At 50.6% G+C, this 25858-nt stretch overlaps 1 protein-coding gene across 1 annotated transcript; it reads left to right on the top strand.

Annotated features, from left to right (window-relative positions):
- The first annotated feature begins 880 nt into the window (after nucleotides 1–880).
- COG7 (component of oligomeric golgi complex 7) lies at nucleotides 881–25766 on the top strand. Its single transcript, XM_070954826.1, has 18 exons — nucleotides 881–943; nucleotides 3627–3844; nucleotides 5524–5672; nucleotides 6747–6863; nucleotides 9595–9763; nucleotides 12132–12214; nucleotides 13379–13501; nucleotides 17977–18175; nucleotides 19201–19328; nucleotides 20469–20623; nucleotides 21003–21119; nucleotides 22019–22084; nucleotides 22233–22416; nucleotides 23733–23870; nucleotides 23996–24079; nucleotides 24596–24710; nucleotides 24859–25002; nucleotides 25447–25766. The coding sequence occupies exons 2-18, from the start codon at nucleotides 3679–3681 to the stop codon at nucleotides 25611–25613; spliced, it is 2304 nt and encodes a 767-aa protein (XP_070810927.1). The 5' UTR covers nucleotides 881–943; nucleotides 3627–3678; the 3' UTR covers nucleotides 25614–25766.
- Nucleotides 25767–25858: the final 92 nt, after the last annotated feature.

Here is a 25858-nt window from a genome sequence, read left to right as displayed (position 1 = left end):
GTGCTGAGCACCTTGAGGTAGCCAGCAGTTTGGCAGCTTTTTGGTGGCAGGGAGGACCATTTAAAGATCCAGCACATTCCAGACACTCCTGGATCTGAAGAGACTGCCTCACACAATATTTGCAGACCTAAACTACAGTTAACAAGCGAAAGGTGAGTGGTTGCAACCAAGGGGTCCATTTCTAGTAGGTGCCTAGGTGCATTCGGACAAACCTGGGCTGGCTGGAGGAGCAGGGGGCAGCTGGTGTTTGTTCTGCCTGGATCTTTCCCTGGAGTAGGTAAAAAGCGATTCAGAGACAAGTGGCCTCCCCAACCCTGGGTGGCATGTCGTCCCTTCTTGGCAATTTAGGCTGGGTGTTTCTGGAGCCTCTGCCCCACAAAGGCCTCCAACCACCTCTGCTGGGACCGGCCCTTCGTCCTGGGACCGAGGCAGCAATCCAGAATAAACAACATTCAGGGAAGTCCCAGCCTGGCTGCTCCGGTTTGTGCATCCTCCCTCTGGCCTGCCAGCTCTTGCACAGCTTCCCCATCTCCAGTGCCATCTCCCCCTCGCCTCCCTGCGCTTGGAGTCCAGGGACTGCTTGATTCCCAGGGCAAGAGCGGGGTTGACCGGCGGAGGGGAAACGGGCAGCTGCCTGCAGGGATTCGCCTGGGGCTGCAAGCACAGCGCTGGAAGCGGCTGCCCCGGTTGGATTTGCGCCTGCTGCGCTTTCTCCAAGGCAAGCGGGACTGGGAAAAGAGTGCCCGCCTCCTCGCCGGGTGTGCTGAGTTGGCGGAGGGCCTGTCCAATCCTGGGGCGCGAGTGTCGGCCGCCAGCCAATCAGCGAAGGGAGTGGGCTTCCCGGAAACCCTGGAGAGGCGTGAAGCCGCAGGCCCGACACCAAGATGGTGGCCGAACGCCTTGGACCCGCGGGGGCGCGGAGGTCCAGTGCGCAGGCGCGGAGGTGAGTTGGGGGCATCCCGCCGAGGGGGCCAGCAGGTGAGGGGCGCGGTCCCCCCCTCGAACCCGACTGCTTCGGACCTCCCCGCCCCGCGATGGGGCAGAGCCCGAACTTCTCCGCGGGGCTTCGCAGGGCCTCGTCCCCGGGCTTGGCTGGGTCTCCTTGCTCGAATCTCCTCATGGCGGCGGCCGCCCCTCCCGCTTCGGGGGCCTCGCTTGTCTCCCCCGCAGCCAGTTCTGCCCGGACGCAGCTAGCGGCCCTGCGGGCTGAGTTTTCTCGCTCCTTTTCTGAACGTGGCGGCTGGAAAGGGGGGGATTCTGGGAATTGAAGTCCGCCCATCTTCCACTCGCCCCGTGGAGGCACGTAACAGGAACAGAGTTGGAAGGGACCTTGGAGGTCATCTAGTCCAACCCCCTGCTTAGGCAGGAGACCTGTACTAGGGATTCGAACCGCCGACCTTTCTGATCGACAAGCTCAGTGTCTTAGCCACTGAGCCACCTCGCCAGGCTCTGCCTGCTTCCCACAACCAAAGTCAGTGGGGAAGTCAGTAGGAAGTTGCACGTTCCAGGCCCACAGGCAGATAAGCTGGGTCAGAGAGGGAACAGGAAAGGTGTGAGAATGGCTGGTGCAAACATACAGGAGATGGGAAGATGCACGAACGGAAGTGACCCCAGGGACTTGAAACTTCCCTTCTCACGGCCAGATTTCTGTAGTATCAGAGCTGCAAAAATCAGTTGTCTAAATCAGGGGTCTCCAACCTTGGCAACTTTAAGACTGGTGGACTTCAACTCCCAGAATTCCTCAGCCAGAGACCCCTGGTCTAAATGGTTGCCTTCAAGTCCATTTTGATTTGTTGCTGGATCAGTCCCTGTAGTTCTCTTGGCAAGGTTTTTGGGGAGTGATTTGCCATTGCCCACTTCTTGGGGCAGAGAGGGAGTGACTGGGCCAAGGCCACCCAGCCGGTTTCATACCTAAGGGAGGACTATAAAGCATGCCCTCTCCCAGTTTCTGGCCTGATGCTTTGACCATGACACCAAACCATTGCACCCTATAAACCTTGTGTCACATTGAACCAAGTTCTTTCCAAGCTGCCATTGTAATCTGTATCCTCCCCATAATCTCTCAACTGTTTTTGTGTTGGCGCCGTTGCATCAGTCTTGGTCCTGGTGGGTGGGTGGCTGCCTGGACTGGTCCCTACAGTTTTCTTTGTGATACTTTCTTGGAAGTGGTTTGTCTTTGCCTCCTTGTGAGTCACTGGCCCAGGACCACCCAGCTGGTTTCGTCTCTTAAAATGGGACTAGAACTCAGGGTCTCCTGATTTCTAGCCTGGGTTGGTGCTTTTAACCATTACTCCAAAGTAGCTTTCTTTAGATTTATTCATTAAAATAAAATAAAAATATTAGATTGCCTCATTTGTACACATTCCAGAATGTTGTATCTGTTTTCACTTTAGCAAATACTCCAGTTTCAAATCTGTCCTCTAAGTAATCCTTTGAGGCATCACATCTAGAGAAACAGAGCAGATTTAACAGCGCTCTATTAAAGCTAAAGAATGACAGTCATGGCATTCAAGGGTAAATATCCTTGGGCAGGGGATTGGACTAGAAAACTTCCAGCCCTGTGATTCTATATTTCTTTTAATTAACAGATGTCAAATAATAAAGATGCAGCATTTTCTTTAAAATTGTCCTTGGAATGCAATTTTTTTTCATAAGTTCAGAGACCGGGTAGGTAACCTTGATCTTTCCAGATCTTTCTGGTGACAACTCTCCTGGCAGGACTACAGTAGAGGATTTCAAACTTTTTCAGGCACTGGAACTTGTTAATTTTTTTAAAAAAAACCAGAACCCTAATCAAGAAGCTAAACTCTAAAAAACTTGGTAATGCCTTGAGTGAACTTTTTTTTTTGTTTTTTTTTTGTTTCGTAACCCCATTAAGTTTTCATAGAAGTCCATGGAATATAGTTTGAAACAACCCTCATCTGGGGACAACAAGCTGCCTGCCTTTTGTCTCGGTGGCCTTGGTTCTAGTCCTGCTGTAGGCATGAAAGCGGCTGGGTGATTTGGGGCCACTCACTCTGTCTCAGCTCAACCGATTGTGGAAAATAGGAGAAGGAAACTGTTGGATAAGAGTTTGCCACTTTGAGTTACTTATAAAAATAATAAAGGGATAAATACATAAACAGGGAGCAAACGTCACATTCAGCAGTACTGATAATGTTGCCTAGTTGGGTAATGAGACTGCTGCAAGAGAACAGCCAAGCTCAGAGAATACCAAGGATTTCACAGATGATCGTTGCTTGCCAAGTTCATAGAATCCTAGGATTCTGATTTTTGCGTGTGTCTTACAATTCAATCCTCTATCCAGGGCAGAGGTCCTTCGACAAATGGCATGCACAGTAATGCTAACCCCCTATATTCCTTTTTTTTAAATTTAAGACGTTCTGCAGACAGCATTTGCTGCAGTGATGGGTTGCTACCAGTTCGCCCTGGATCGGACAAACCGGTGGCAGTGACAATAGGCTCCGCCCACATGCCTGGGCGCTTCTGCGCATGTGCAGAAGTGTTGCGCATGCATGCCAGCGTGCAAGTGCTCACAAGCGAACCAGTAGCAAACTAAATTGAAACCCACTACTGATTTGCTGAACTCTGGCTTCTGCTCCAGTCTGTTTCCCTTGTATCATCAGGTGCCGCAGTTGCTGACCAGGTCCAGGCGAGGGTGAAGCTGTGGCAGCCACCATGGATTTCTCCAAGTTTCTGGCTGATGACTTTGAGGTCAAGGCCTGGGTGAACGGGGCCTTCCGGGCTGTGCAACAGGAGGCCCCTGGCAAAGTAGATGCTCACGCAGCTACCCTGGTGATGAAGTTGCAGCTTTTCATCCAGGAGGTCAACAATGCTGTGGAAGGTGATGCTGCTGTCATTGAGGGGAATTCGCTTTGGAAGTTTCAAGGACCGCTCCTGGTCTGTGTGGCGGAAGCAGCTGCTTTGGGCAGTTGTGTACAGTTCAGATTATTTTTGCACTGCAGATGTTTCTATCTGACATGAAGCCATTTGCTAATGGTGCTATATCAACATTACACAGTTTAATCAAGACATATTATGTGGTATAGTGGTTAATATAATATAGATATAAATTATAGATATTATGTATTTAAAACTTTATATTTATGTTTCGCTGCGCTCTGAAGACCCTGTTGTTCCGCCAGGCAGGGCTATTAACATAACGTTTTAAATTGGGGTATTTTAAATTTCTGGGATTTTAATTGGAGCCTAATTATTTAATGATTTTAAATTTTAAATTGTTGTCGTGTTTTTGTGTTTTTAAATAGGCTGTACACCGCCCTGAGTCCTTCGGGAGAAGGGCGGTATAGAAATAAAATTATTTATTTATTTATTTATATTAAAATATAAATATTTGTGAGGCTACCGTTTAAAAAAAGTGGTTAGCCTAAGCTTGTTTTTCTTCTTTTGGCAAGGGTTTTCTCACTTCTAAATTTTGAAGATGGTCTTCTCTGCTCTTTTATAAGAAACTTACTTTTGAGATATCTGAAATGAGGAACACAAATTTGAAATGTAAAGCAACATTTATATTGTCATGTGGACACATAGTGAAAGTGAGAAGAGAGTGAAATTTTACAGTGGTAATAAGATGAATATTTTTATAGTCTGTAATAATGAATTTTATTGCTAGATTTCATGAATAATGACAGGATCCTCCTCCCCCTGAGTAGGGATGTATCCCTTTGCTTCTTTGTGCGAGTAGCCCTAGGAAAAGTCTGCTGTCTTAACTTACACCCATTTTTTTCCTCTCCCCATTTATTAACCTTCTTGGTTGGCAAAATAGTTTTTGGGAAGGGGAAATTGTCATCCAGTTGGGTGACATAACTTTCCAGAAGTTTCTTATGTGCCATGGGGGTTTAGAAAACTGGTGGCTTATTTTCACACTGAGGTTATCTCAGGGTAAATGTGAAGTAATAGAGTTTCACTGAATGTCCGATTAATTAAAAACCTGATGATGATGGAGAAGGAAGAGGAGGAGAATACAGGAGTAACATAGGAATAATAATAATAGCACTTAGACTTATATACTGCTTCACAGTGTTTTACAGCCCTCTCTAAATGGTTCACAAAGTCAGCATATTGACCCCAACAATCTGGGTCCTCATTTTACTAACCTCAAAAGGATGGAAGGCTGAGTCAACCTTGAGCAGGTCAGGATCAAACTCCTGGCCATGGGCAGAATTAGCCTGCAATACCGCATTCTAACAACTGTGCCACACTGCTGCGCCTAATATAGGAGAATAAGCAGGAATGGACACTCAGTGAAACTCTGCATAACTGTTGGTCAGTGGTGGCCTATTTCACTCATTGGTTTTGAATTGACCGATCAAATATTTGTAAGCCTCTTGTCTCTGTGCTGAACAGGTGATACCGTTTCTAACACATAACCACCCCACCTTTTCCTCATGGAGACCCTTCTGCTCTCGTGGCACAGTTCCAGCCTTCCCAGAGGTGCAGCCTCTGTCTCTTGTGTTCTGGGAAGTTGCAGCTGTGCCTGACCTCCTGCTTCTCATTTTCCTACAGAGACGAGCCACCAGGCTCTTCAGAGCATGCCCAGAGTTCTGCGGGAAGTGGAAGCCTTGAAGCAGGAGGCGACGTTCCTGAAGGAGCAGATGGTCCTAGTGAGGGAAGACATTAAGAAGCTGGAGGAAGACACCGCACAGTCCATGCAGGTACTTCTCCAGGCTGATGGGTTGTCTTCCTGGACACCTGTGGCAGAATGGATAAAAATGAGCATCCCTGAAAAATGATACAACCTTAAAAATAGATCTTTTATTCAGGCAGCAGCACAAATGTTTTACAATTATGCTGAATGTTTTACAATTATACTGATATAGTCATTGAAATGAATTTAACTCTTACATTGGTACCTACAAGCTACCTAGCAGTTAAGCCTAGTTATTTATTTCTATTTTTCATTCAAAGGAAATAGCTTGGTTTAGACTACATAAAATCCTGCATCAGGAAGGGGCCTCGGAAATCTTCTAATACTGTGTTCAGTGTATAGAACATATAGAATAACAGAGTTAGGACTTGCTAAAGCATTTCTGACAAATGACTTTTCTGGCTTCTCCAAAGCCTCCTGTGGGGCAGAACACAGCACTTCTGAGGCAGCCCATTTCATATCTAAGCTGAATCTGCTTCCATTGATTTTGGTCCTGTCTGGAGAAGATTCCATTACCCTTTAACTGCCTGAAGACCGTTATTCTCTCCTGCAGGCTAAATACTCCCACTTCCTCTTTAGCCCACTCAGAGGATTTTGTTTTTAGTCCCTACACCAGTGTTTCTCAACCTTGGCAACTTTAAGCTGTGTGGACTTCAACTCTCAGGATTCTTCAGCCAGCTATGGGAATTCTAGAAGTTGAGGTCTACTATAGCCTAAAGTTGCCAAGGTTGAGAAACACTGCCTTATACCATCCGGGTAGCCGTTCTCTAAGTTTTAGTTCATTGATGCCATTTTAGGCTGTGATGACCAGAAATTTGTAGTCTTTCAAGTGGGCTTTTTTACCTTGTCCAAAGCGGAGGAGCCTGGGAAATCAATTTCTGTAATATGGACTCTATCTTTCAGATCTTATAAACGGAGAGCAAAACCCACACTCCTGGCACTGGTGCTGTTAGGTAACTGGCAACTGGCAATTACCTAGTCAGGTAATGAAATGTCTGCCAGTTAACCACCCAGCTCAGAGAGCAACAAAGATTCCTCAGGTCAATCCTGAGCTACGGATATTCTCTTCTCTTGGTTTCAGGTCTTAATCAAACTCGATCATGTGAAATCCCGAATGCAGCTGGCTGTTGATTCACTCCAGGAAGCAGACAAGTGGAGCACTCTCAGTGCAGACATTGAAGAGACGTTTAAAACACAGGTATTTCAATGTTTACAATTTACAAACAATATTCTGTAAACAGATTAGAATGGTTAAAGGCTGCTCAGAGATCATTTAAACCAGCTAATTTGATCTTAGAGATGATCTAATTCAACCATTTGTTTAGTCTGGCATCCACCATCGTATCTCTGACAGCTGATCATCTCATTTCTGTTTCAAAACCTCCAACAAAAGATAGTGCACTAGTTCTTGTTCCACTGGCTGACAGCTCATAAAGTCAGAAAGTTCCTCCTGTGGTCAAGCTGGAATCTTCTTCCCTGTTGTTTTATTTCTGCCTTGGAGAATAACTGCATTTATTCCATCATACGAAGCTGGAAGTATTATTAATTACAATGGGTTTCAGAAATCAGAAATACAATATAACAGTGGTCCCCTACCTTTGCGGCTTGATGACCTGGCTGGGGGAGAGAGAGGAACCAGGCTGCGCGAGCAGTGGGCCAGCACATGACCTGGTTCCGAATAGGCCATGCCTTGTAGTGGGCTGCGACCCAGGGGGTTGGGGACCCCTGCAATATAAGGTACTCCTTGACTTATGACCCTTCTTTTAGCAGTCATTCAAAGTTATGACAGTGCTGAATGAATGGCGATTAAAACTGGTCCTTGGAGTTCCAGCCATCCCAGCACCTCTATGGTCAGGTGGTCACAAATTCTGTGCTTGTCAACAAGTTGCAGCATCCACAGTCGCACAATTGAGCCTTGGTAGTACAGGGGTTTAAGGCACCCTGTTATTAAGCTTATTAAGACCAGCTGCCTGCAATTACTGCAGGGTTCGAATCTCGCCAAGGCTCAAGGTTGGCTCAGCCTTCCATCCTTTCTAAGGTAGGTGAAATGAGGACCCAGTTTGTGGGGGCAATAAGCTGACTTTGTATAAATATACAAAAGGATGAAGGCTATTGCTGAGCACATTGTAAGCCGCCCTGAGTCTTCGGAGAAGGGCGGCATATAAATCAAAAAAAAAAAAAGTCATTTGCAACTTTCCCTGCCGACTTCCCCAGAAAGTCAGTGGGGAAGCTGGCAGGGAAGGTTGCAGGTTGGTGGGGCAAGTCTTCCCCCACCCACGCCCTTCCTCCAGCCCTCGGTACTCCCAGGACATCAGCCATTCTATCTATTTATTTATCTCGCCCTGGGGCTACTCTTGGCAGATTACAATAACAAAAGAGAAGAAAATGAAAGGAGTCAGAGGTCCTGACCTTTCTTCAGCCTCCCCAGGAGCAGCAGAGGCCGGTTCAGCTCCTGCCCATCCTGCCCTGCTGCAGTCGGGGGCTGTTGCCAGCAGAGCCAGTTGGCCTCTTTGGGGACTTGTTCTCTGATGAGCAGGTGGCCTCTGCCTGGCCAGATAAGCCTGACTGGGGGTTAGGGGAGTTCCTACAGTATTGTCCGAAAAGCGGCCAGGAAGGCGGTGCCCCAAAAGCAGCTGGGGAATTGCCACTTCTGCCTTTTGGAAAGTGCCCCCAAATGAACAAGAAGCCGGAAGGGACGGACTTGTGCTCCGATCATCGGCTATTGCAATTCCCTCTTGGTTTCCTCTGCAATCTGTGGTCTTTTGGAATTCTTCATTGGTGGCCCTTGTGAAGGTGCTGGCTTGCTTGAGATGAGGCCCATCTCATACATGGTATGTGACTCTGGGAGGCACAAACAGTTAAAAGAACAACAACAACAATAAATCCAATCAATCAATAAAAACAGCCAAAAAACAAGACCACTAAAGAGAATAAATGTAACAAAAAACAGGGAGAGGTTTAGGACCTGCATTGATTCTCTATGTTTTGGCCTTTTTCTTAACATGAACATGTATTGATTACTTTTTTTCTTTGATTTTTAAATTAAAGTCTTCTTCTCACCATGGAGTTTTCTGCTTCACTTTTTAAAATTGTTTTTATTGAACATTTTAAGAAAACATGAAGCAGAAATAGGAAAGTTGTTTTTCCTCCTCTGTCAAATGTTCCAGGTCACCATTAGAGTTTTATTTGATTGATCCAAAATAAACTTCAAATAAAACTGTGATGCTGTATATATTCCATTAAAAAACAGGTAGTCCTTGACTTACAGCAGTTCATTTAGTGACCGTGCAAAGTTACAACGGCCTTGAAAAAAGTGATCGTTTTCACTCTTACAACGGTTGCAGCGTCTCCATGATCACCTGATCAGAATTCAGATGCTTGGCAACTGACTCATATTTACGACGATTGCAGTGTTCCAGGGTCATGTGATCCCCTTTGCAACCTAATGAGCAAAATCAATGAGGAAGACAGATTCACTTAACAACCGTGCTACTAACTTAACAACCGCAGTGATTCACTTAACAACTGTGGCAAGAAAGGTCATAGAATGGAGCAAAATGCACTTAACTGTCTCACTTAGCAACAGAAATTTTGGGCTGAATTGTGGTCATACGTCGAGGACTACCTGTCCTGAAGGGTCATTTGGCTGGGAATTGTGACTACAAGATGGTTGGCACATTATTTCAATTTATGTCCTCAGGATTTCTAGTTTAATTTCTGAAATGTTACTTTCTTTCATAATTATATTTTTATTTATTTATTTATTTTTTGGTTGCCCCTTTGGCTTTAAGGCCCATAAAAAATAAGGAGAAAGAGAAGGCTCTTCTGGAGGAAGGATATCCGGGAATGGTTGGGGAAGGGAGTGGGAAGGGTCTCTCTCGGGAGCTCCAAAGTCTAACCAGTCGGCCTCCCTCCCCTGCCTGGGCCAGGACGTGTCTCTCATCTCCAACAAGCTGACCAGCATGCAGAACAGCCTGGCTGTGTTGGTGGACACGCCGGACTACTCAGAGAAGTGTGTGCACCTGGAGGCGCTGAAGAACCGCCTGGAAGCCTTGGCTAGCCCCCAGATTGTCTCTGCCTTCAGCACTCAGTCCGTTGGTAAGAGGGCCGGGGGGGGGGGTGTTCGATGTGGGTCAAGGGAGGGGGCTAGAAAACAGAGAGGTGGCGTGGCCTTTCCCTGCAGATCCAGCCCAGAACTGCACAGAAGGCTCTTGCCGGGGAACAGGATTGTTGCTCAGGTGTAAAAGGAAGTTCAGATTAGGTTCGAATGTGTCATCACAAAATAACGCGGACCCTGGGCTGAGCCAAAATCACTGGGACTCAAAGGCTTAGGTGCCCAGTGGAGCAAGTCTTTGCAAAAAAGAACGGGGCTCCTGTGTGTAAGGTTTCTGGAGAAAGCTGCACCTGAGCCAGGCCTTGACAGGGACATCTGAATGTTGCCAGTCAAGGGTCCTGGCAAGGAGGTCTTTTTGCTCTCAATGAGGCCACATAAAGTGGAAGCAGACGCAACAGTTCAACGTGCCCCTCTAATAACACGGTTAGGAATTTGGTCTCATGCTGCAGACTATTGACTCAAGTCAATATCACTCACCAAACCAAGAACATAAGAGAGGAGGTTTTGGTATCTTACCTGAAGTTTGTTGTGCTTGGCGGATTGGGCAGAACAGATGGGCCTTGACGTATGACCAGTTGCTTAGCAACCATTTGAAGTTTCAACCCCCCCCACCCCCGGAGAAAAAAAAGGTCAGGTTTTGAAGTTCCAGTGGCTGCTCCCCTTTGGTCATATGACTGCTTTTTGGGTGCTCAGTAACAGACTCCCATTTATGACCGTTTGCAGCATCCTGTGGTCATGTAGCCATGATTTACAACTTCTGTGCCAAAACCTGGCATTCATTTTGTATTTATCAAATTTATTTGCCACCCATCTCCTGTTTCAAGATGCCTGAGTGGCTTACAGCAAGTAACTTTACTTTTGGTTTTCAGCAAAACATCCCAGAATACTCAATGGGTTCTCTTAATGATGGCGGTGTTCACTTTATGTCTGCCATTTAATGACCGGTGCAAAAAAAAAAAAAGGTTACCAAATGAGATTGGTCACATGACGACCCACTTTATGAACATCACGACTTATGAGTGTAATAGGCCAACTCCATTATGGTCGTAAGTTGAGTCCAAATGCCGGGTGGCAGGTAGGACCAGGGGTTGGGGCTCAGCAGGCAAGGACATTGATTCACCTGGGGTGACCCAGGAAAGGGAGCCCACGGCTGCCTTGCTCCCGCTGCTTTCCTGCAGTCCAAGCCCGTCTGGTCCTTTGGGCAATGCAGCTCAGGTGCTGCCATCCAACTTCAGGAATGGCTCTTGGGGGGTAAAGGGGTAGCTGGAAACACTCTATCGCAGTCTGTTCTCTAGCATCCCTCAGTACTTCCTCAACACTCCAGAGACGCCCATAGGCCACCAAGGCTTGAACCCCCAAATCTGACCTCTGCTTTTCTTCTGTCACATGAGGTGATTTGGTCATAGCTCTCAGTCACTGAAGCTCTCGCACGGGCACTGCCTGCGGTGGGTGGTGGCCCTTTTGGGGCACAGGATATTGGCGAGGGCCTTCTTGCCTTGGTCTTTAGCGCCTCTGAAGGAGAAATGGACCGAGGACCACCAGCAGAGTTGGAGCGTTTGAGGCTGGAGAGAGGCCCTTTTTGGGGATGGGCAGTTCCATACTTAAACATCTTAAAGGGGTTCTGTCTCTTTTGAAGGTCTCTTTCTTGTGATATGTATTTCCAGGCCTGCTGGAGGTGTGAATTTGTCCCTTCTTGGGTTTCTCGTGGGGCAAGGCTTGAAGCTCCGTCCTTTGTTTGCCTTCTGTGATTACCATGGGATCTCTTGGAGTTGCGCCACTGAGCTACCAGGTGGGGGCAGCCTTGTGCCAAGCACTGGTTGTGGCTGGCCCTACCTGGAGTGTGGCTCTCTCTTCTCACCCTCCATTAGGGGGTTGCCAGGATTGCAAACGACGGGCCGCACAGCAGCGTTTGTCATATGCTTGGACCATGTCCCAACGTGGATCCCTATTTGTGGGAGCCATTAGTTTGCTTGCTTGCTTTACTTTATTATTCTCCCCACCAAATGGAAGAGCATCTCCTGCCTGACTTTTTACTCTCAGGGGCTTTGGGCAGAAGAAATGAGGTTGGAGGGAGGACGTAAAGGTGGCAGGTAGAGCAGAGTTAGCTTTCTCCTCTGCTCAGATGCTCCCTATGAAATGCCCTCCCTGTGAACCTCCAGGGCTTATTCCCCATCCTGGAGGAGGGGTGGTGCTGCAGTGTGGGACTGCTGGGGTAGAGCAGGGTCTGGGCCTCCCTGTTCAGGTTTTCAGGCATTTGGGTGGGTGGAGGAGGATCAGGATGGAGTCAAACAGAGGCTGAACCTGCTTTCGTCCAAGGCAGACTAATGGAGGAAATCTATACTTTTATTTTAGATCAGGCCCAGCTGTTTGTGAAAGTCTTCACAGAAATTGACCGGATGCCCCAGCTGCTGGCTTACTACTACAAGTGCCACAAGGTATTGGGGTCCTCGCCACTGCTGAAGCAGGTGGCCTGTTTTAATCACACACACACACACACACACACACACACACACACACACACACACACGTGGGATGTAGGAGAGAAATATGGGCACCGTTTCTGAAACTGCCCCTGGCTGGTGACGATCGTGATGCCTTCAAGGGGCAAGGGTTGTCTTACCAGATGTCAGGCCCACACAGGAAAATGGGCTGCTGGGATGCTTCATGCCAGCAAATGTGGAGTGTAGGTGGGGGCGTCTTTTTCTGTCTCTCCTCCCCCCCCCCCCCCCCCCGATGAGGAGCATTCAGTGCGGTTCAGCCCTTGAGACGGGGCTTCAAGCCCAGCTCCGTTGCTCTCCTGCTCAGTTCCGCTGAGAGCCACCAGGGGTCCTTCCAGGCCTGTGTGGGCACTGGCTGGTGCAAATGGAAAGAGCGTGAATTTGGCACCTCTTCTTTTTAAGCCCTAAAACCGCGTAAGTTTGGAAAGAAGCAGATTAAGGAACCTCTCTTCTTCCTCCTCTCCCCCTCCTTCCTTTTCAGACCTTGAGTCTTGCCACGCACTTTGGGCCTTTGCCCATTTTATAACTTAAGCAACATTCCTGGCCCGGCAAGAAACGTGTTCTGGGCAGAACGCTGCGGCCCAACCCAGCCTGGCCCTCTTCACTCTTCCTCATTGGCCAGGTGGGGCTGCAGGGGAAGTCGCAGCTGTTGGCTTCAGGAATCCATGGGTGCCCAAGAGCTGTTGTGAGATGACTTTCTCTAGAAGATGAACGGTGGCCACATACTGTAGGTCACCGACCCACAAGGTGGCCAACTGGGTTAGGTTCGTCCCCTGGAGAAACCACAGAACAGGAACCAACCCATGAATTATCTCTGATCCCAAAAGCAATGCCCAACTAGGGGCTCTCCTCTTCTTTCAAAAGGAAAACAAGATGTGGTTTATCAACTTTTCCTCAAAGACTTTAGGCCTCCAGTCCTCATGGCATCCCTGTGACATGGCCCCTGGGGAGTTAAATGAACACAGGTGTGGAGCCTCTCTGACAGTGGGGTCAGTTTCCTCCAGTTCCCCCCCCCTCGTTTTCTATGCTTATTGGCAAGAACAAACATCCTCTAAATAACTTTACCCTGGCTATGATCCTGACCCTCTTCCTTGCTCTCAGGTACAGCTAATGGCAGCGTGGCAGGATCTGTGCCAGTCAGACCTCTTCCTGGATCGGCAATTGGCAGAGCTCTACGAAGTGCTGCTGGGGACATGGCACTCGCAGCTTCAGTGGGCCACGCAGGTACGTCTGTGCCGGGAGGGGTCTGTGGGGTCCGGAGCCTCCTATGCTGGTGCTCAGGAGGAGTCCAGCCTCTTCCCCGCCCAGGCAGCGGAGGCCAACAGGTACTGTTTTCCTCCTCAGGCATCCCTGCAGCTCTATCTCTTCCTCCATCTCCTTGAAATGTGGCCAGATTGCTCAGTCAACCTGACCAGGACCTGCAAAGCTCCAGATTCTGGCCTCACCTGATGTTTTGCCCCATAACCCCGAGGGTTTCCTTAACAACCATTGTAGCTCAACTGGATTTAGTGCCTTGGGAACTTTCCTTGCAAGATTAAACCGTTTACGTCTCTTTACATAAAAAGGGCTTGCACGTAAACTAATTATTGGCAAACCGCTTGCCTTATGCTCCCCGTTCCCCAAACAGATGCCACCGATCTGTGGCTGCATGAACTTGGAGTGTGATACAGAATTAGATATCACTTAACCATCTCCTGGTCTGTAGTTATAGGCGGGTTTCTGCCCAGAGCTGAAGTCTCATTCAATTAATACTTGATTATTATTGGCAGTGTTTGATCCATAGAAGCTTATGCTGTAATAACTCCGCTGTTCTTTGAGCCGCCAAAGACTCTGCCACATCAGGGCATTGAACGAGGGCAGTTGGGAGGCCTAGACATGGTTGCTTGTCCAAGATCACAGGTGGTAATCCCTCTGGATCCCTGAATGACTTGGAAATGCTCAGCTGAATCTTTGGCAACTCCCTGCAAACGACCCGTTGTCTTGCTTTAACCTTGTTTGATTTCTGTGTTGGAGTGGAGCTTTCTTATGTCTCTGCCCTTTAACTCTGGTGCTTCTCTGCAGTGTTTGTGTGTGTGTTGTGTGACCAGAACTGGTGGGCAGACACCCAATATAACCCTGGTGGCTGAGGAGCTGTGTGTCCCTGGCCTGTCCCAGACTACAGCTGGGGATCTGTTGCCTCCCTCACCCCCCAGCAGCAAAAAAGGAACCGGGTTCCTTGCTGGCAAACTGGTTTGCTGGAGTTTGGGGAAGCAGCGGCCAGTTTGGTTGATTAGGTCCTGAGGCTTTCACCCGTGAAGGGGAGAACTGATGCTTATCTCTGGGGAGGCCTGGAAGGAGCTTGCCTGCCATCTTGGGCTGATCTGGCTCCCTTGGTAGACTGAGCTGCCCCTGGGCCCTTTCCCAAGAACCCTTCTCAGTCTCCTTGTGGCCAACAAAGCAGCCTCAACTGCGGATAAAGCCCCGAGGGCGCTGAGTAGCTCCTCCTTACAAGAAAACAGAAATTCTTTAGTGCAGGATTTAAATGAAGCTCATCCCTCATTAAGAGGCCTGGTACTGCTCGGACAGTGACCGGAGGGTCTCCCTGCTGGTTTCTCCAGCTGTTCCCTTCTGCCAGAGCTGCTGTCTGTACCCATCCACCCCACCTCAAAAGGATCCCCAAAAGGAGGATTGTTTTCTGAGGGACAGACTCAGATTTGGATCTTCTGGATCTTCTGCAGGAAGATCTGGATCTTCTGCAGGAAGTGTGGGGGGGGGAGACTCATCGGTGATCACCCACTTCTCTCTCTCACCACATCTGCTTCTCTAACACTGACAGCTCACTCTGTCTGTGGAGATTCTCAGTCAACCAGGTCATGGTTATCCCAGAGATGCTTTTTTAAAGAAGCAACTGAACTTTCTTGTTTTTCTTTGAAGACATTTTGCTTCTCATCCAAGAAGCTTCTTCAGCTCTGACTGAATGGTGGGGAATGGAAAGATTTATATTCCTTGTAGACAGCTGGTCATTTGCATTCTTTTAGAGAGTCGTTAAGGCCACTTGGAGGTTTATGTGTCCTCGGGGTCACCTGAGTAGAGCAAATGGGTGTGGAGCCTTCTTGGAATTGCTAAATGACTGTGTTGTAGACGGGAGAAAGAAAGAGGGGTCAAAGAGGCCATCTGTCTCAAAATTTAACAGCCCTCTCTCAACAGAGAGGGAGGGATCTGACATCATCTGTCTCCCGTCTACAACACAGTCATTTAGCAGTTCTAAGAAGGCTCCACACCCATTTGCACCACTCAGGTGACCCTGAGGACACAGAGAAACCTCCAAGTGGCCTCAACGACCCTCTAAAAGGATGCAGATGACCAGCTGTCTGCAAGGAGTATAAATCCTTCCATTCCCCACCATCCAGTCAGAGCGGAAGAAGCTTCTTGGATGAGAAGTGAAACATCTTCAAAGAAAAACAAGAAAGTTCAGTTGCCTCCTGAAAAAGCACCTTTGGGACAACTCATTCTGTTTTTTTCCCCCTAATATAATCTAAACCTGTATTTAGAGACCATTAACCAAGTCCAGCCCTACAGGATGAAATTGGCTGCAGCAACTGCTCTGCATCTACCAGCATTCTTCATTAATCATGGGAAAGACGGAAGCACTGTAAAAATACTAGACAGGACGTAATGATTGTTCAGATTTCTTATCGGGGATTTGCACAGGAATATGGCTAAATATAAATGCCAGGGGAGTTTGATGTAGTGCTGTAGGGAGCCCTGGAAATCACCTTGCAGAAGGCACCCAGAAACCATTAGGGCAGAGTTCCTCTTAACCTCAGCAACTTGAAGATGTGTGGACTTCCATTCCCAGAATCCCCAGCCATGGAAGTCCACACATCTGAAAGGTTGCAGGTGCAGAAGAAGCTGCATTGAGCTCAGGAGGGTCTGAGAAAGAGGCTCAGGCTGGCTCCTCCTCCCCCCCCCAGCTCAATGGGGGCATAAGGTGGAGGGGAGGGAAACGATGGGAGGCTTGCAAGATTCTGTTACCCCAAAGAGGGTAGCTCTGCTTGTTCTGTAGAGTCAGTTTCCTGGTCCATCTATCCTGTAGGGCTGACAAGTTCATTACGTACTTTAAAGATTAATGATGAAAGAAACATTGACATTAAAAGTGGAATTTTTGAAATTAGGTAGGGCTTTGGGTAGTCTGTTGCTTTCTTGACACACCTAGTACATTTTCTCCTTTTGCCACCTCCTCCTTTTCTATTCTGCCCTGAAGCTCAGTATGGAAATCAGAGCTTCATTTCAAAATTTGCTAATTTCAAAAAAGGAATTAGTAGCTTCAGAACAAGGGTATTCTGAGACCAGTGCTGAAATGTATAGTGGTCTTATCAATTTTTATCATCTTTCTTGCTGACAAGTCACCCTGAAGCATGGGCCTAATGAGCTTTTTATGGTAAGATCGGCTTGCCTAGTTCATGGAATTTTATGAGGTCCAAAGTCTGCAATAAACACCTTAAATTTCTGTGATTCAGATGCACCTTTCCAGTCAATCAGGAAAAGTCACAGAATTGCAGAAGCGTTTTTCATTACTGTTTTCAGTGCTGCACGGGTAGGATCAAGAGGCAATGGCTTTTAAGCCTCCCTGACTAGATCCCTCCTTGAAATGATCTGATGTAAAAACTTCCCTAAAATGTGCCCAGGTCTTTCTCTTCCTGCAACCAAAGCAGTTAGGGCAATTGGCTTTCTCCCCATACGGAGCCCATGTGTCTTTGGTTTGGTTTGGTTTTAACCTTAATTATAGCAATGTTAGAATCAGAGCACTGCAAAATGCAACAAATAATCCAAGCTCCATTAAAGCAATTTCTGTTCTCTCACTTATTGGGTGTCCATCTTTATAGTTTTGAAGATTACTGTCTGAAATACACAAGTCAACAAGCAGAGAGGATTCAAGGATTGCACCCATTGCGTCCCTCTCTTGTGGAATTTGGTCTGCTGCTTGCAAGCCCCATCCTTGACCCCTGTCTTCGTGAACTAGAGACTTGGGGCCTGGCCTATTAGCTGCAGCGTAGCCATCTAGTGCCCGGCTCATTCGGAGAAGGAGCAGAAGAGATTTGGGCCAGGGCTGGCTGCTTTAAGGGGACCCTCTTTTGGTAGGAAGGGAGTTGCAAGAAGGTAGGCAGGAGGCTTCCCGTAGTTCCGAGAGGTCTTTCAGGATTTGATGATGTTTTCCAACAACGTAATTAAGGAATTACATTGCACAAGAGGAAAAGAGGGGTGCAGCCCCAATGGCTCCCCCGTCTTCTCTACCTGGTATGTCTTCTGAGTAGATTTTAATTGAAGGCTGCTTTAGGATCCAATCTTGACTGACCAGGAGAATATGCGGGGGATGTTAGAGGCTCAGCACCTCTTTTTGGTATAATTGGGTGTTGCTGACGAATCCATTTTTAAGGCGTGGCATTTGCCCAGTTTCCTTTGAGAGAAGCTTCTCCCCTCTTGCCTTGCAAGGCTTCCTGATTCATGAGCCATCCCTGGGCCCTGCATGGAGCCTGTGGCCTGGAGGACCCTCCTTGCTGACTCCTGCAGATGAAGGAGAGGGGCAGGAAAACCATGGCAGTGGGCTTAATGGCCGGGCTTGGGGTTTGCTGGCTCTCTAAGGGCCGAGAGAGCAAGCCCGTCCGGGGCTCTAGCCAAACTGCCTGGCCTGCTCCTGCCTCCCTCCCTTCCCTCCACAGGTTTTCCAGAACCCCCACCAGGTGGTGACCGTCCTGCTGCTCCAGGTGCTGGGTGCGCTGACACCCTCCCTGCCCGCCTGCCTCACTGCTGCCATGGACCGCTGCAGCCCCGAGAGCAAACTGAGCCAGCTCCTGGGGCTCTATGGCACCACCGTCTACTTCGCACATGGGCTGGAGGCCGCGATGCTGCCCAGCCTGGGTAAGTCCTTGGCACTTGGACACCCTGCCCAAATGCTTTTGCTTTTTTTGTCCTTTTTCTACAGGGGAGTTTTATAGGAACACAATTGGTTAGTATTGCGTTGACGGTCTTTATTACTGTTGTTACATAATACTTGTACCAAACTGTGTTTGACTTGAGTGAGCAGTATTGACACAGTGTTTAAAGTGTTTGCCAAAGCAGAACAATTTGCATTCTATTGTGAGTAAATACTCCCCAGCACTTTTGATTTCTGTAAAGGTGAGCCGGTGCTCAGCCTCTCCTTCCCACCCAGCCACCCTGGAGGCCTCGGGCGATTCCCCTGCGCTGCCCCTCTTCTCACGTTCATTCTCTTCTCACGGCCACAGAGGGCAGGTGGGAAATGCCCCACTTGGTTGAGAGCTGCCCTCTTGGCTACGAGGTGGAATGACGCTCTCCCCCCCCCCCCCCCCCGCCCATCAGAAAGAAAGGTGAGCCCTCCCAGGCTGCCTGCAGGCCTTTCCTGGGGGACACGGAGTCTGTATAGTCTGAATAGGGGTCTCAAGTTCTCCCCCTCCCACTAATTAAATAAAAAGCAACACAGCAGTAAATGTATAGAGGGGTGGAAGGATTTAATTCTAAAATATACTTTTTCCAAAGTCAGCATTTAAGCACTTTCTTTGTGTTCTTCAGTAAGTGCCCTTCATTTTTTTTAGAAAAAAGCTTAGCAGGCCCTGCCCTGCTTTGTGGCTCCTTCCTTCCTTCCTTCCTTCCTTCCTTCCTTCCTTCCTTCCTTCCTTCCTTCCTTCCTTCCTTCCTTCCTAGCGAGTCTGGAGAAGGATCCTTGGAGACTTTGGGGGACAGAGAGGCACCTTCTGGGTTTGCAGGAGAGTTTCAGTGTGGAGAATTTTATGGGTCTTTTAACTTCTTGCCCCAGATTTAATTTTAGTATAAAACTAACGGGCAAAGCAGGGGGAGATGCAGGCCATGTGGGGAGCCCCCTCCCCCCCTGTGGCCCTCCTGCTGTGAGGCTGCTCCTGTGCTTTCAGGGGAGTGCAACCTGGTGAAGGTGGCGGAGCTGGTGGAGGCCATCTTCAGCCCTTACAAGCCCTTCCAGCTGCAGTACCGGGCCCTGGAGGAAGAGAATCTCCTCATCCAGATGAGTGCTGTCCCCCTGGTAAGAGCCTTTCTCCGCTGCCCCAAGGAATCCTGCAGTTGTTGATCGACAATCCGGTTTTGTGACATCTGAAGTGATGGATGGAGCTTCAGAAGTCCGAATCCCTCTGAAAGGGCAGATTCTGCAGCAGAGGGGCCTCACTCTCAGCCTTCCTGCATGGGGGAGCCTACTGTGGGTGAAAAGGGGGCTGCTGTGCTCGGCTTCCCTTTAGCGGTTTTCCAGGCTTGTGAAAACTCTCATTCATTGGCTTAATTGTTGGTTCTGTGTGGTGGGCTTGAAAGAGAAGAAGCACTTTGTAAGCTAAAATACACAGCAAAGAAAAGAAAGTCTGGCCAAGGCGGGACTGTCCCCCAGGCTGGTGGGGTTTGTTCGTGGCAAAAGCCCCCAATCTGAGCTCGGCCTGGGAGGTCTCTTCAGCAGGGGCATCCTGGGATGCTTTGAGAGGGAAGGGGAGGATGGGCCTGGAACCGGCTCAGAAGTGTGGGGGCATGCAGAGGGAAGCTTAGCTTCTCTTTCTAAAGAAAATTTAAGTTTAGGGAGTGCAAAGAAAATCTGCCTCCTCTTCCTCATCCCCCCCCCCCCCCCGCTTCAGACAGCTGGCTGGGTGCTGCCCTTGTTATTATAAGAGGACGGTGATTGTCAGGCTGGACTGAGTTCCACATGTGTGGGGCATCAGGATTTCTTATTTTGTCCTCTCAGGTTGGGGTTGTTTACCGCCTCTTTTTAACCCTGTTAAAGACTTTTGCTTTAGGAAGGGTTTTCCATCTCAAAAGGTCACTTCTAGCATTGACACCTGGTGCTCTCAGGCAACAGGAACTGCAAAACAGTCTCGGGGGTCTTGGAACCCCAGATTTCCCCATAGAAATTGGGCCTGTTTAGCAGAATACCCCCTCTATAAAGCCTCAGAGCAGCCCCAGGCTTTGAAAGCTTCTTCAGTGCTCCAGCTGGGCAGGAGGTTCTTTGGGCATCAGCAGACGGTTAGAGGGGGCCTTTCTGAGGACTTTCTCCTGAGGGGCCCTTTTAAAGGCCCTGCAGGGTCCCAGTGGAAATGGCTGCCTTGTTCCAATTCCGCCCCATTCGGACTGGCTGCGCTGCCGCTCCAGAGTGGTGACCGTGAGCTGTGATCTTGTTTCCTGGCAGGAACACGGGGAAGTGATAGACTGTGTCCAGGAGCTGAGCCATTCGGTGAACAAGCTCTTTGGCTTGGCCTTGGCGGCAGTGGACAACTGTCTCACGCTGACCGATGGGCTGGGCGTGGGTGGACTCCTTGGGGCCTTGCAAGCCCTTTTCAGCAAGTAAGTCCTGGGCCATGAAGAAAACTCTTTGCATCCAGCCTCTGGGCCAGAGGAGGTGGGGGCTTTCTCAGCATCCCCACCACTGCGAGGGTTGCAAGTGGAGAATTTGCTCCTAGAAGAACAGGTTGAGAGATGAGTGGGACATGGAGTTCCTTCTGCTCCCCATGGCCACAGGAGGAAATGACCAGTACCGTCTGCTGCCCCTTCCCCACCCTCCCAGGTCCTCACCAATGCAGAAGGGAGGCGAGCCTGTTAGGGGAAGAATTGGCTTGGTCCCCTTGGATCTTCCCTTCCCACCTGGGCAGCTCAGGGCTGGCACGGCTGCATTCAGCCACGGGCCCCAGCTGGTGGCCGACTCTTATCTCTGACCCTTCCGTAGATACGGCTCGGACTTCAGTAATGCCCTGCAGTCAATCAGGAAGAAATGCCAGCTGGATGACCTCCCTTCAGATTCCCACTTCCAGGAAGACTGGACTGCTTTCCAGAATGCAGTTCGGTGAGAAAAATACCTCGTGCAAAAGGCGAGCAGGGCGACAGGGGAAGCGTTTCTGGAGAGAGCTCAGCATTCTGCACAAACAATAATGGATTCCTCAAGAAAGTGAGCCACGCCGGATGCTGTAAAAGCAGACGAAGGCCCAGGCTTTCCTTTATGTAGAGGGAGTCCTTGAATTATGACCACAACTAGGATTTGAATTTTGGTCATTGAGCAAAGTGGTCCTTAAGTGAGATACCCACATGGCTGCTTGTCTCAATGACCACAGTCCTGGAACTCCCAGTTATGATCATTTAGTGATCAGGTAAGGAGTGTGGAGTGCCTCAGGGCCTCAGGTACACCTTAGGTAGCTCAGGGTTTTCAGTCTCTGAGCAGAGAGGCATTTGCGTGTTGCCTGTGCCAGACCTCTCAGCCCCCCACCCCCACCCCACCCAAGGCACCCCATGCACCTCCTGCTGCTCTCTGCTCGGATTTTGGCTTCCTCTCATCTCTGGGCTGGCTGAAAGTGTTACTTGCAGGAGGAGGTGGGCTCTGCTCCTCCATGCAGGGGAGGGAGCTCCTTTGGTGGGTGCAGCACCCTATACTGGAGTGGGGGGAGGGCAGCGCAGAGTTTTGCAACAGCCTGAAGTGTTTTAAGATTGTACAGCACCCTTTCCAACGGTGTCATAATTCTGGACGGTCATTAAATGAACAGTTGTATGTTGAGGACTGCCTGTATTGGAGTAATCATGAGATTCTTCCTCGAGAGACACGGGCGTGGTCTCTCCTGGGCCTTTCCATCCCAGCCTGTGGCTTCTCACTGCAGAAGAAGAGACACCCGCTGCCTACACTCTCCCAGTGCTGTCCTGGAAGGGGGGGGGCCTTTGGGGGCAGCGATTCCACCAGCATCTCTTTCCCTGCAGAATAATCACCACCTGTGGGGAGCTCCTGCGACAGTGTGGAGACCTTGAGCAGCAACTGGCCAACAGGTGGGCTCGCTGGGCTGCTCTTCAGGGGCGGTGGGGGCGGCAGGGCCCTCCTTTCCGGTTCTTCTTCCCCCCTGAAGCTTTGACGGTCGAGGCTCTGGGGCGCCCTCAGTGCTCAGGCCGTTTCGTCTGCCGCCGGTGCCGGTTGCAGGATCCTCTCCACGGCAGGGAAGTTCCTCTCGGAGTCCTACCGTCCCTGCAGCCTGAGTGGCTTCCAGGAACGCAGCCCGGAGAAGCAGAGCCACCTCAAGAACCCCTGGCAGGAGTACTGCTACCTGCAGCAGGAGAGCCCGGTGGAGTACGCTGCCCTGCTGGAGACCCTCTACACGCTCAAGGTGGGCACGGAGGAGTTGGCAGAGGAGCAGCCTTGGGCTGAGTTGTTTGCTTAACCCTCCCCTCCAAGCCCCCCCCCCCCCAGCTTTCTGAGTGTGCCTCAGAGGTGACGGTCCCTCCCTGCGAGTGTTTGCTTTTCCTGGGCCCTTCAGTGTTCCTGTCGCCTTGCTTGCTTTTCCCAGCATGCGGGAGGGAGGGAGGGGGGGGCTCCTGTTCCTCAGTCTGTGCCAGTTCGGTTTGTCAGGGAGCCTTAGAGAAAGCGGGGGGGGGGGGGGGAGAATTGCATCAGGGCACGATGAGTTAGACTCCTCCTCTTCCTCCCCCTCTGGCTACTGTTGGCAAGGGGCTCTGGGCCCTCTGAGCATTTGCTAGGAAGAGCGATCCAGGTTGCTCTTGCTCAGCTGGCACGTGGGTGAGAAGGCAGTGCCTCAGATGGGTGTGGGGCTGGAAGCGGCAGGATGGAAGCACGGAAGTTTTGGTCCTGTTGCCCTGGAGGGTCTTCCCTCTTTTCCACAGTGGGCGCTGCCTTTCGCAAGGACGCTGGCAGACCCTCCCTGCCTCTTCTCTAAAAACAGGTTGGGTACCATAAGGGCGATAGAAGCAGAGGGTGGGGCCCCGTCCTGAAAGGCTTGCATAATGGAGGGCTCAGAAATTCCAAATGCAGGCATCAGGCTTCTGGGGAGCGGTGCCAGAGCCAAATTTTGGGTACTCCTGCTGACAGTGCCCTCTCTTCCCTTGGTGGGCTCCACCACACGGGCCGAGCCTCAGGAAAGTCATGTGCCTGGTTGCCTTCTCCGAAATGTGGTATCCCAAGGCAGTTTGCAGGCAGCTTCTCAGCCAAAGCCTCAGCTGAGCCTCTGATGAGAAGGCCTGATCCTGCAGGAGAATTGTGATTTCCCCCAGAAGAACCCCCGAGCTTTAGGATCCTCCTCCAGGCTCTGGGCTGAGTGGCTGCTGCCTCCCGTGGAAATGAAAAGACTTGATGGCCTCAGGCTGGGTCTCCAGTTGGCTCCTCCTGGGGGGTCCCTTCAGGGGAGAAGCAGCCCAGGACCATGGGCAAGCCAGAAGCATGGCGGTCAGAGCCATCGCCTGTGGCTTCACTGAGCTCCGAGACCACCAATTGCCCTGGTCTCTCGTTCTTTTGGTTGCTGGGGATGTTTCAGCCCCCCACCCCCCATTAAGAGGGAAGGCCCCCTGTTCTCCTGCTGATGCTGGGGGGGGGGGTTTGCAGCTGCTGCAGAGGGAGAGGACTCCTTGTCGGGTGTTGGAGGGGAGCTAGAGGAGCCCGGCCTGACTGCCCCCTCCTTCCCCACTGCAGGAGAAGGGGACAAGCCACAATCTGCTCTCAGCGTCGCGTTCTGCCTTCACCCGCCTCAACCAGCTGGCCCACCAGCTGGCCTTCGACTCGGTCTTCCTTCGCATCAAGCAGCAGCTCCTCTTGGTGGCCAAGATGGAGGTGAGTAGCCAGGCAGGCATGGGGGGTCCCCACAGAGTCCTTGAACGAGGACTGGGGAGAAGAAAGAGGGAAGGTTGCCCTGCGTGACAAGTCAGGCTCTGCCTTTCTGCTTGTCCTTGACTTAGAGCTGGAGCGCAAGTAGTGCGGGCGAGATCCTCACCGATGACCTGCCCAACTTCAGCCTCACGCCTCTGGAGTACATCAGCAATGTAGGTGGAGGGCTCCCCCAGGAAAGGCAGGTGCTGCTGGGGCTCTGGGGTTCCTGCTTCCTCCTCTGGTTCTCCAGCCGTCCTCAGATGAGGCTGCTCTCCGCCTGACAGCGGCCTGATTCGCCTGAGAAAAGGGCGACCTGCAGAGCTGGGAAGCCTGGAAGGGGTAGGGACTTCTTTGGCCCCTCAGGGGTCCGGTCTAAGTCCCTTGTGAGGACTGACGGATTCCCTTGGAGAAGCCTCGGAGGGCTGGCCTCGATGGTCTGGAGGGTCATTCTGGGAGGCTTGATCCCCCAAGGCCGAGGGGAGAGGAGAAATCTCGGGGACCTGTGGTGACCCAGAGGCCGCAGCAGGACTTGGCTGAGCCCCTCTCTTGGGCTTCAGATTGTGCCCTGGAGAGGAATGCGCTGGTCCCATTTGGAGAAATGGAGGAAATCAGCAGGGCTTCAGAGACCCCATTTTCTGCAGTGAAAGGCTGAGGCTGCCTGACCACCTGCTCTCCTCCCTCCCTCTTAGATCGGCCAATACATCATGTCCCTCCCTCTTCACCTGGAGCCCTTCGTGACCCAGGAAGACGCAGCGCTGGAACTCGCCCTGCATGCTGGGAAGCTGCCCTTCCCTCCAGAGCCAGGTGGGAAAGGGCACCGGGCCCAGGAAGAGGCCTTCGCCCAGAGAGGCAGCTGCAGGAAGGCTCACGTGGGCAGTGCCCCAATTTCTCTCTCTAAAGGAAGAAGCCCACCGCAGCTGCGGGGCATCATTACTTGTCCTCTTTCTCCCAGGCGATGAAGTCCCCGAGCTGGACAACATGGCGGACTATTGGCTGGGCTCTCTTGCCAGGGCCACCATGCAGACGTACTGCGAGGTCATCCTGCAGATCCCTGAGCTCACCCCGCACTCCACCAAGCAGCTGGCCACGGATATTGGTGAGGAGGAAGGATGTTTGGGGTGTGGGGGAGATACCCAGGTTAGGTCCTGCATGTGGACGGGGTCCTGAGGGCCACCCAGCCCCCTCCCCTGCCCAGAATCCAGATTCCAGCATCCTTGCCATTAGGCCACCCGACTTCCAGTTGGGAATCTCCAGTGGAGAGGCAGCTGACTGGTCAGTCTGCCTCCCTGGACCTCAAATCCAAAAGGTGCATTTAAAAAAAAAGGGCGGGGGGAGAAGCTTCCCTTCGAGTACTTAAGAGCCATATTGCAAGCCACCCTGCCCTTTCAAAGGACAGCCAGCACTTCCAGCCTCTTTTCCTGGGGCTTCCCATCCAGAGCCTCAGTCATCTGCTGGACGCAGTGGGGCTCTGGCCGTTGTCCTGGAAACGCCCCCTCACTTGGCGATTTGAGAGCCGAGATGCTGCTGGTTTCTCTTGCAGATTACCTAATCAACGTAATGGACGCTTTGGGCCTCCAGCCTTCTAAGACCTTGCAGAACACGGGGACCCTCCTGAAGACCAAGCCTGACGATTACAGGCAGGCAGCCAGAAATTTTCCCCGCCGCCTGGCTAGCAAAATTGCCGCCATGAGGGCCCTGGATTATTGAGCTGTTGATTTGGCCCAAGAGGGGCTGCACCTGGCCAGAGAAACACTGTAAGGGCCCCGGAGTGTCCCTCTGCCTCCCCCCCCCCATGGTAGAGTTCTCTCTTCCCTGGGAGAGAGGAAAGAGGCCAAAACAAGTTTTGTAAGTACTCAATAAATCTCTTTAAAAAGGTGTCTCTTCCTGATTGTTGGTCAAAAAGGGCATTGGCAGCCAGCCTGGCCTCCTAGTGGAATCGGGTCTAAGGGCAG

This window comes from Pituophis catenifer, unplaced genomic scaffold, assembly GCF_029215685.1.
Source record: "Pituophis catenifer annectens isolate HBS135680 unplaced genomic scaffold, rPitCat1.0.hap2 SCAF_16, whole genome shotgun sequence".
Classification (NCBI taxonomy): Eukaryota; Metazoa; Chordata; class Lepidosauria; order Squamata; family Colubridae; genus Pituophis; species Pituophis catenifer.
Note: the sequence above shows the minus strand (reverse complement) of the source record. Positions and strands in the feature narration are given on the sequence as shown.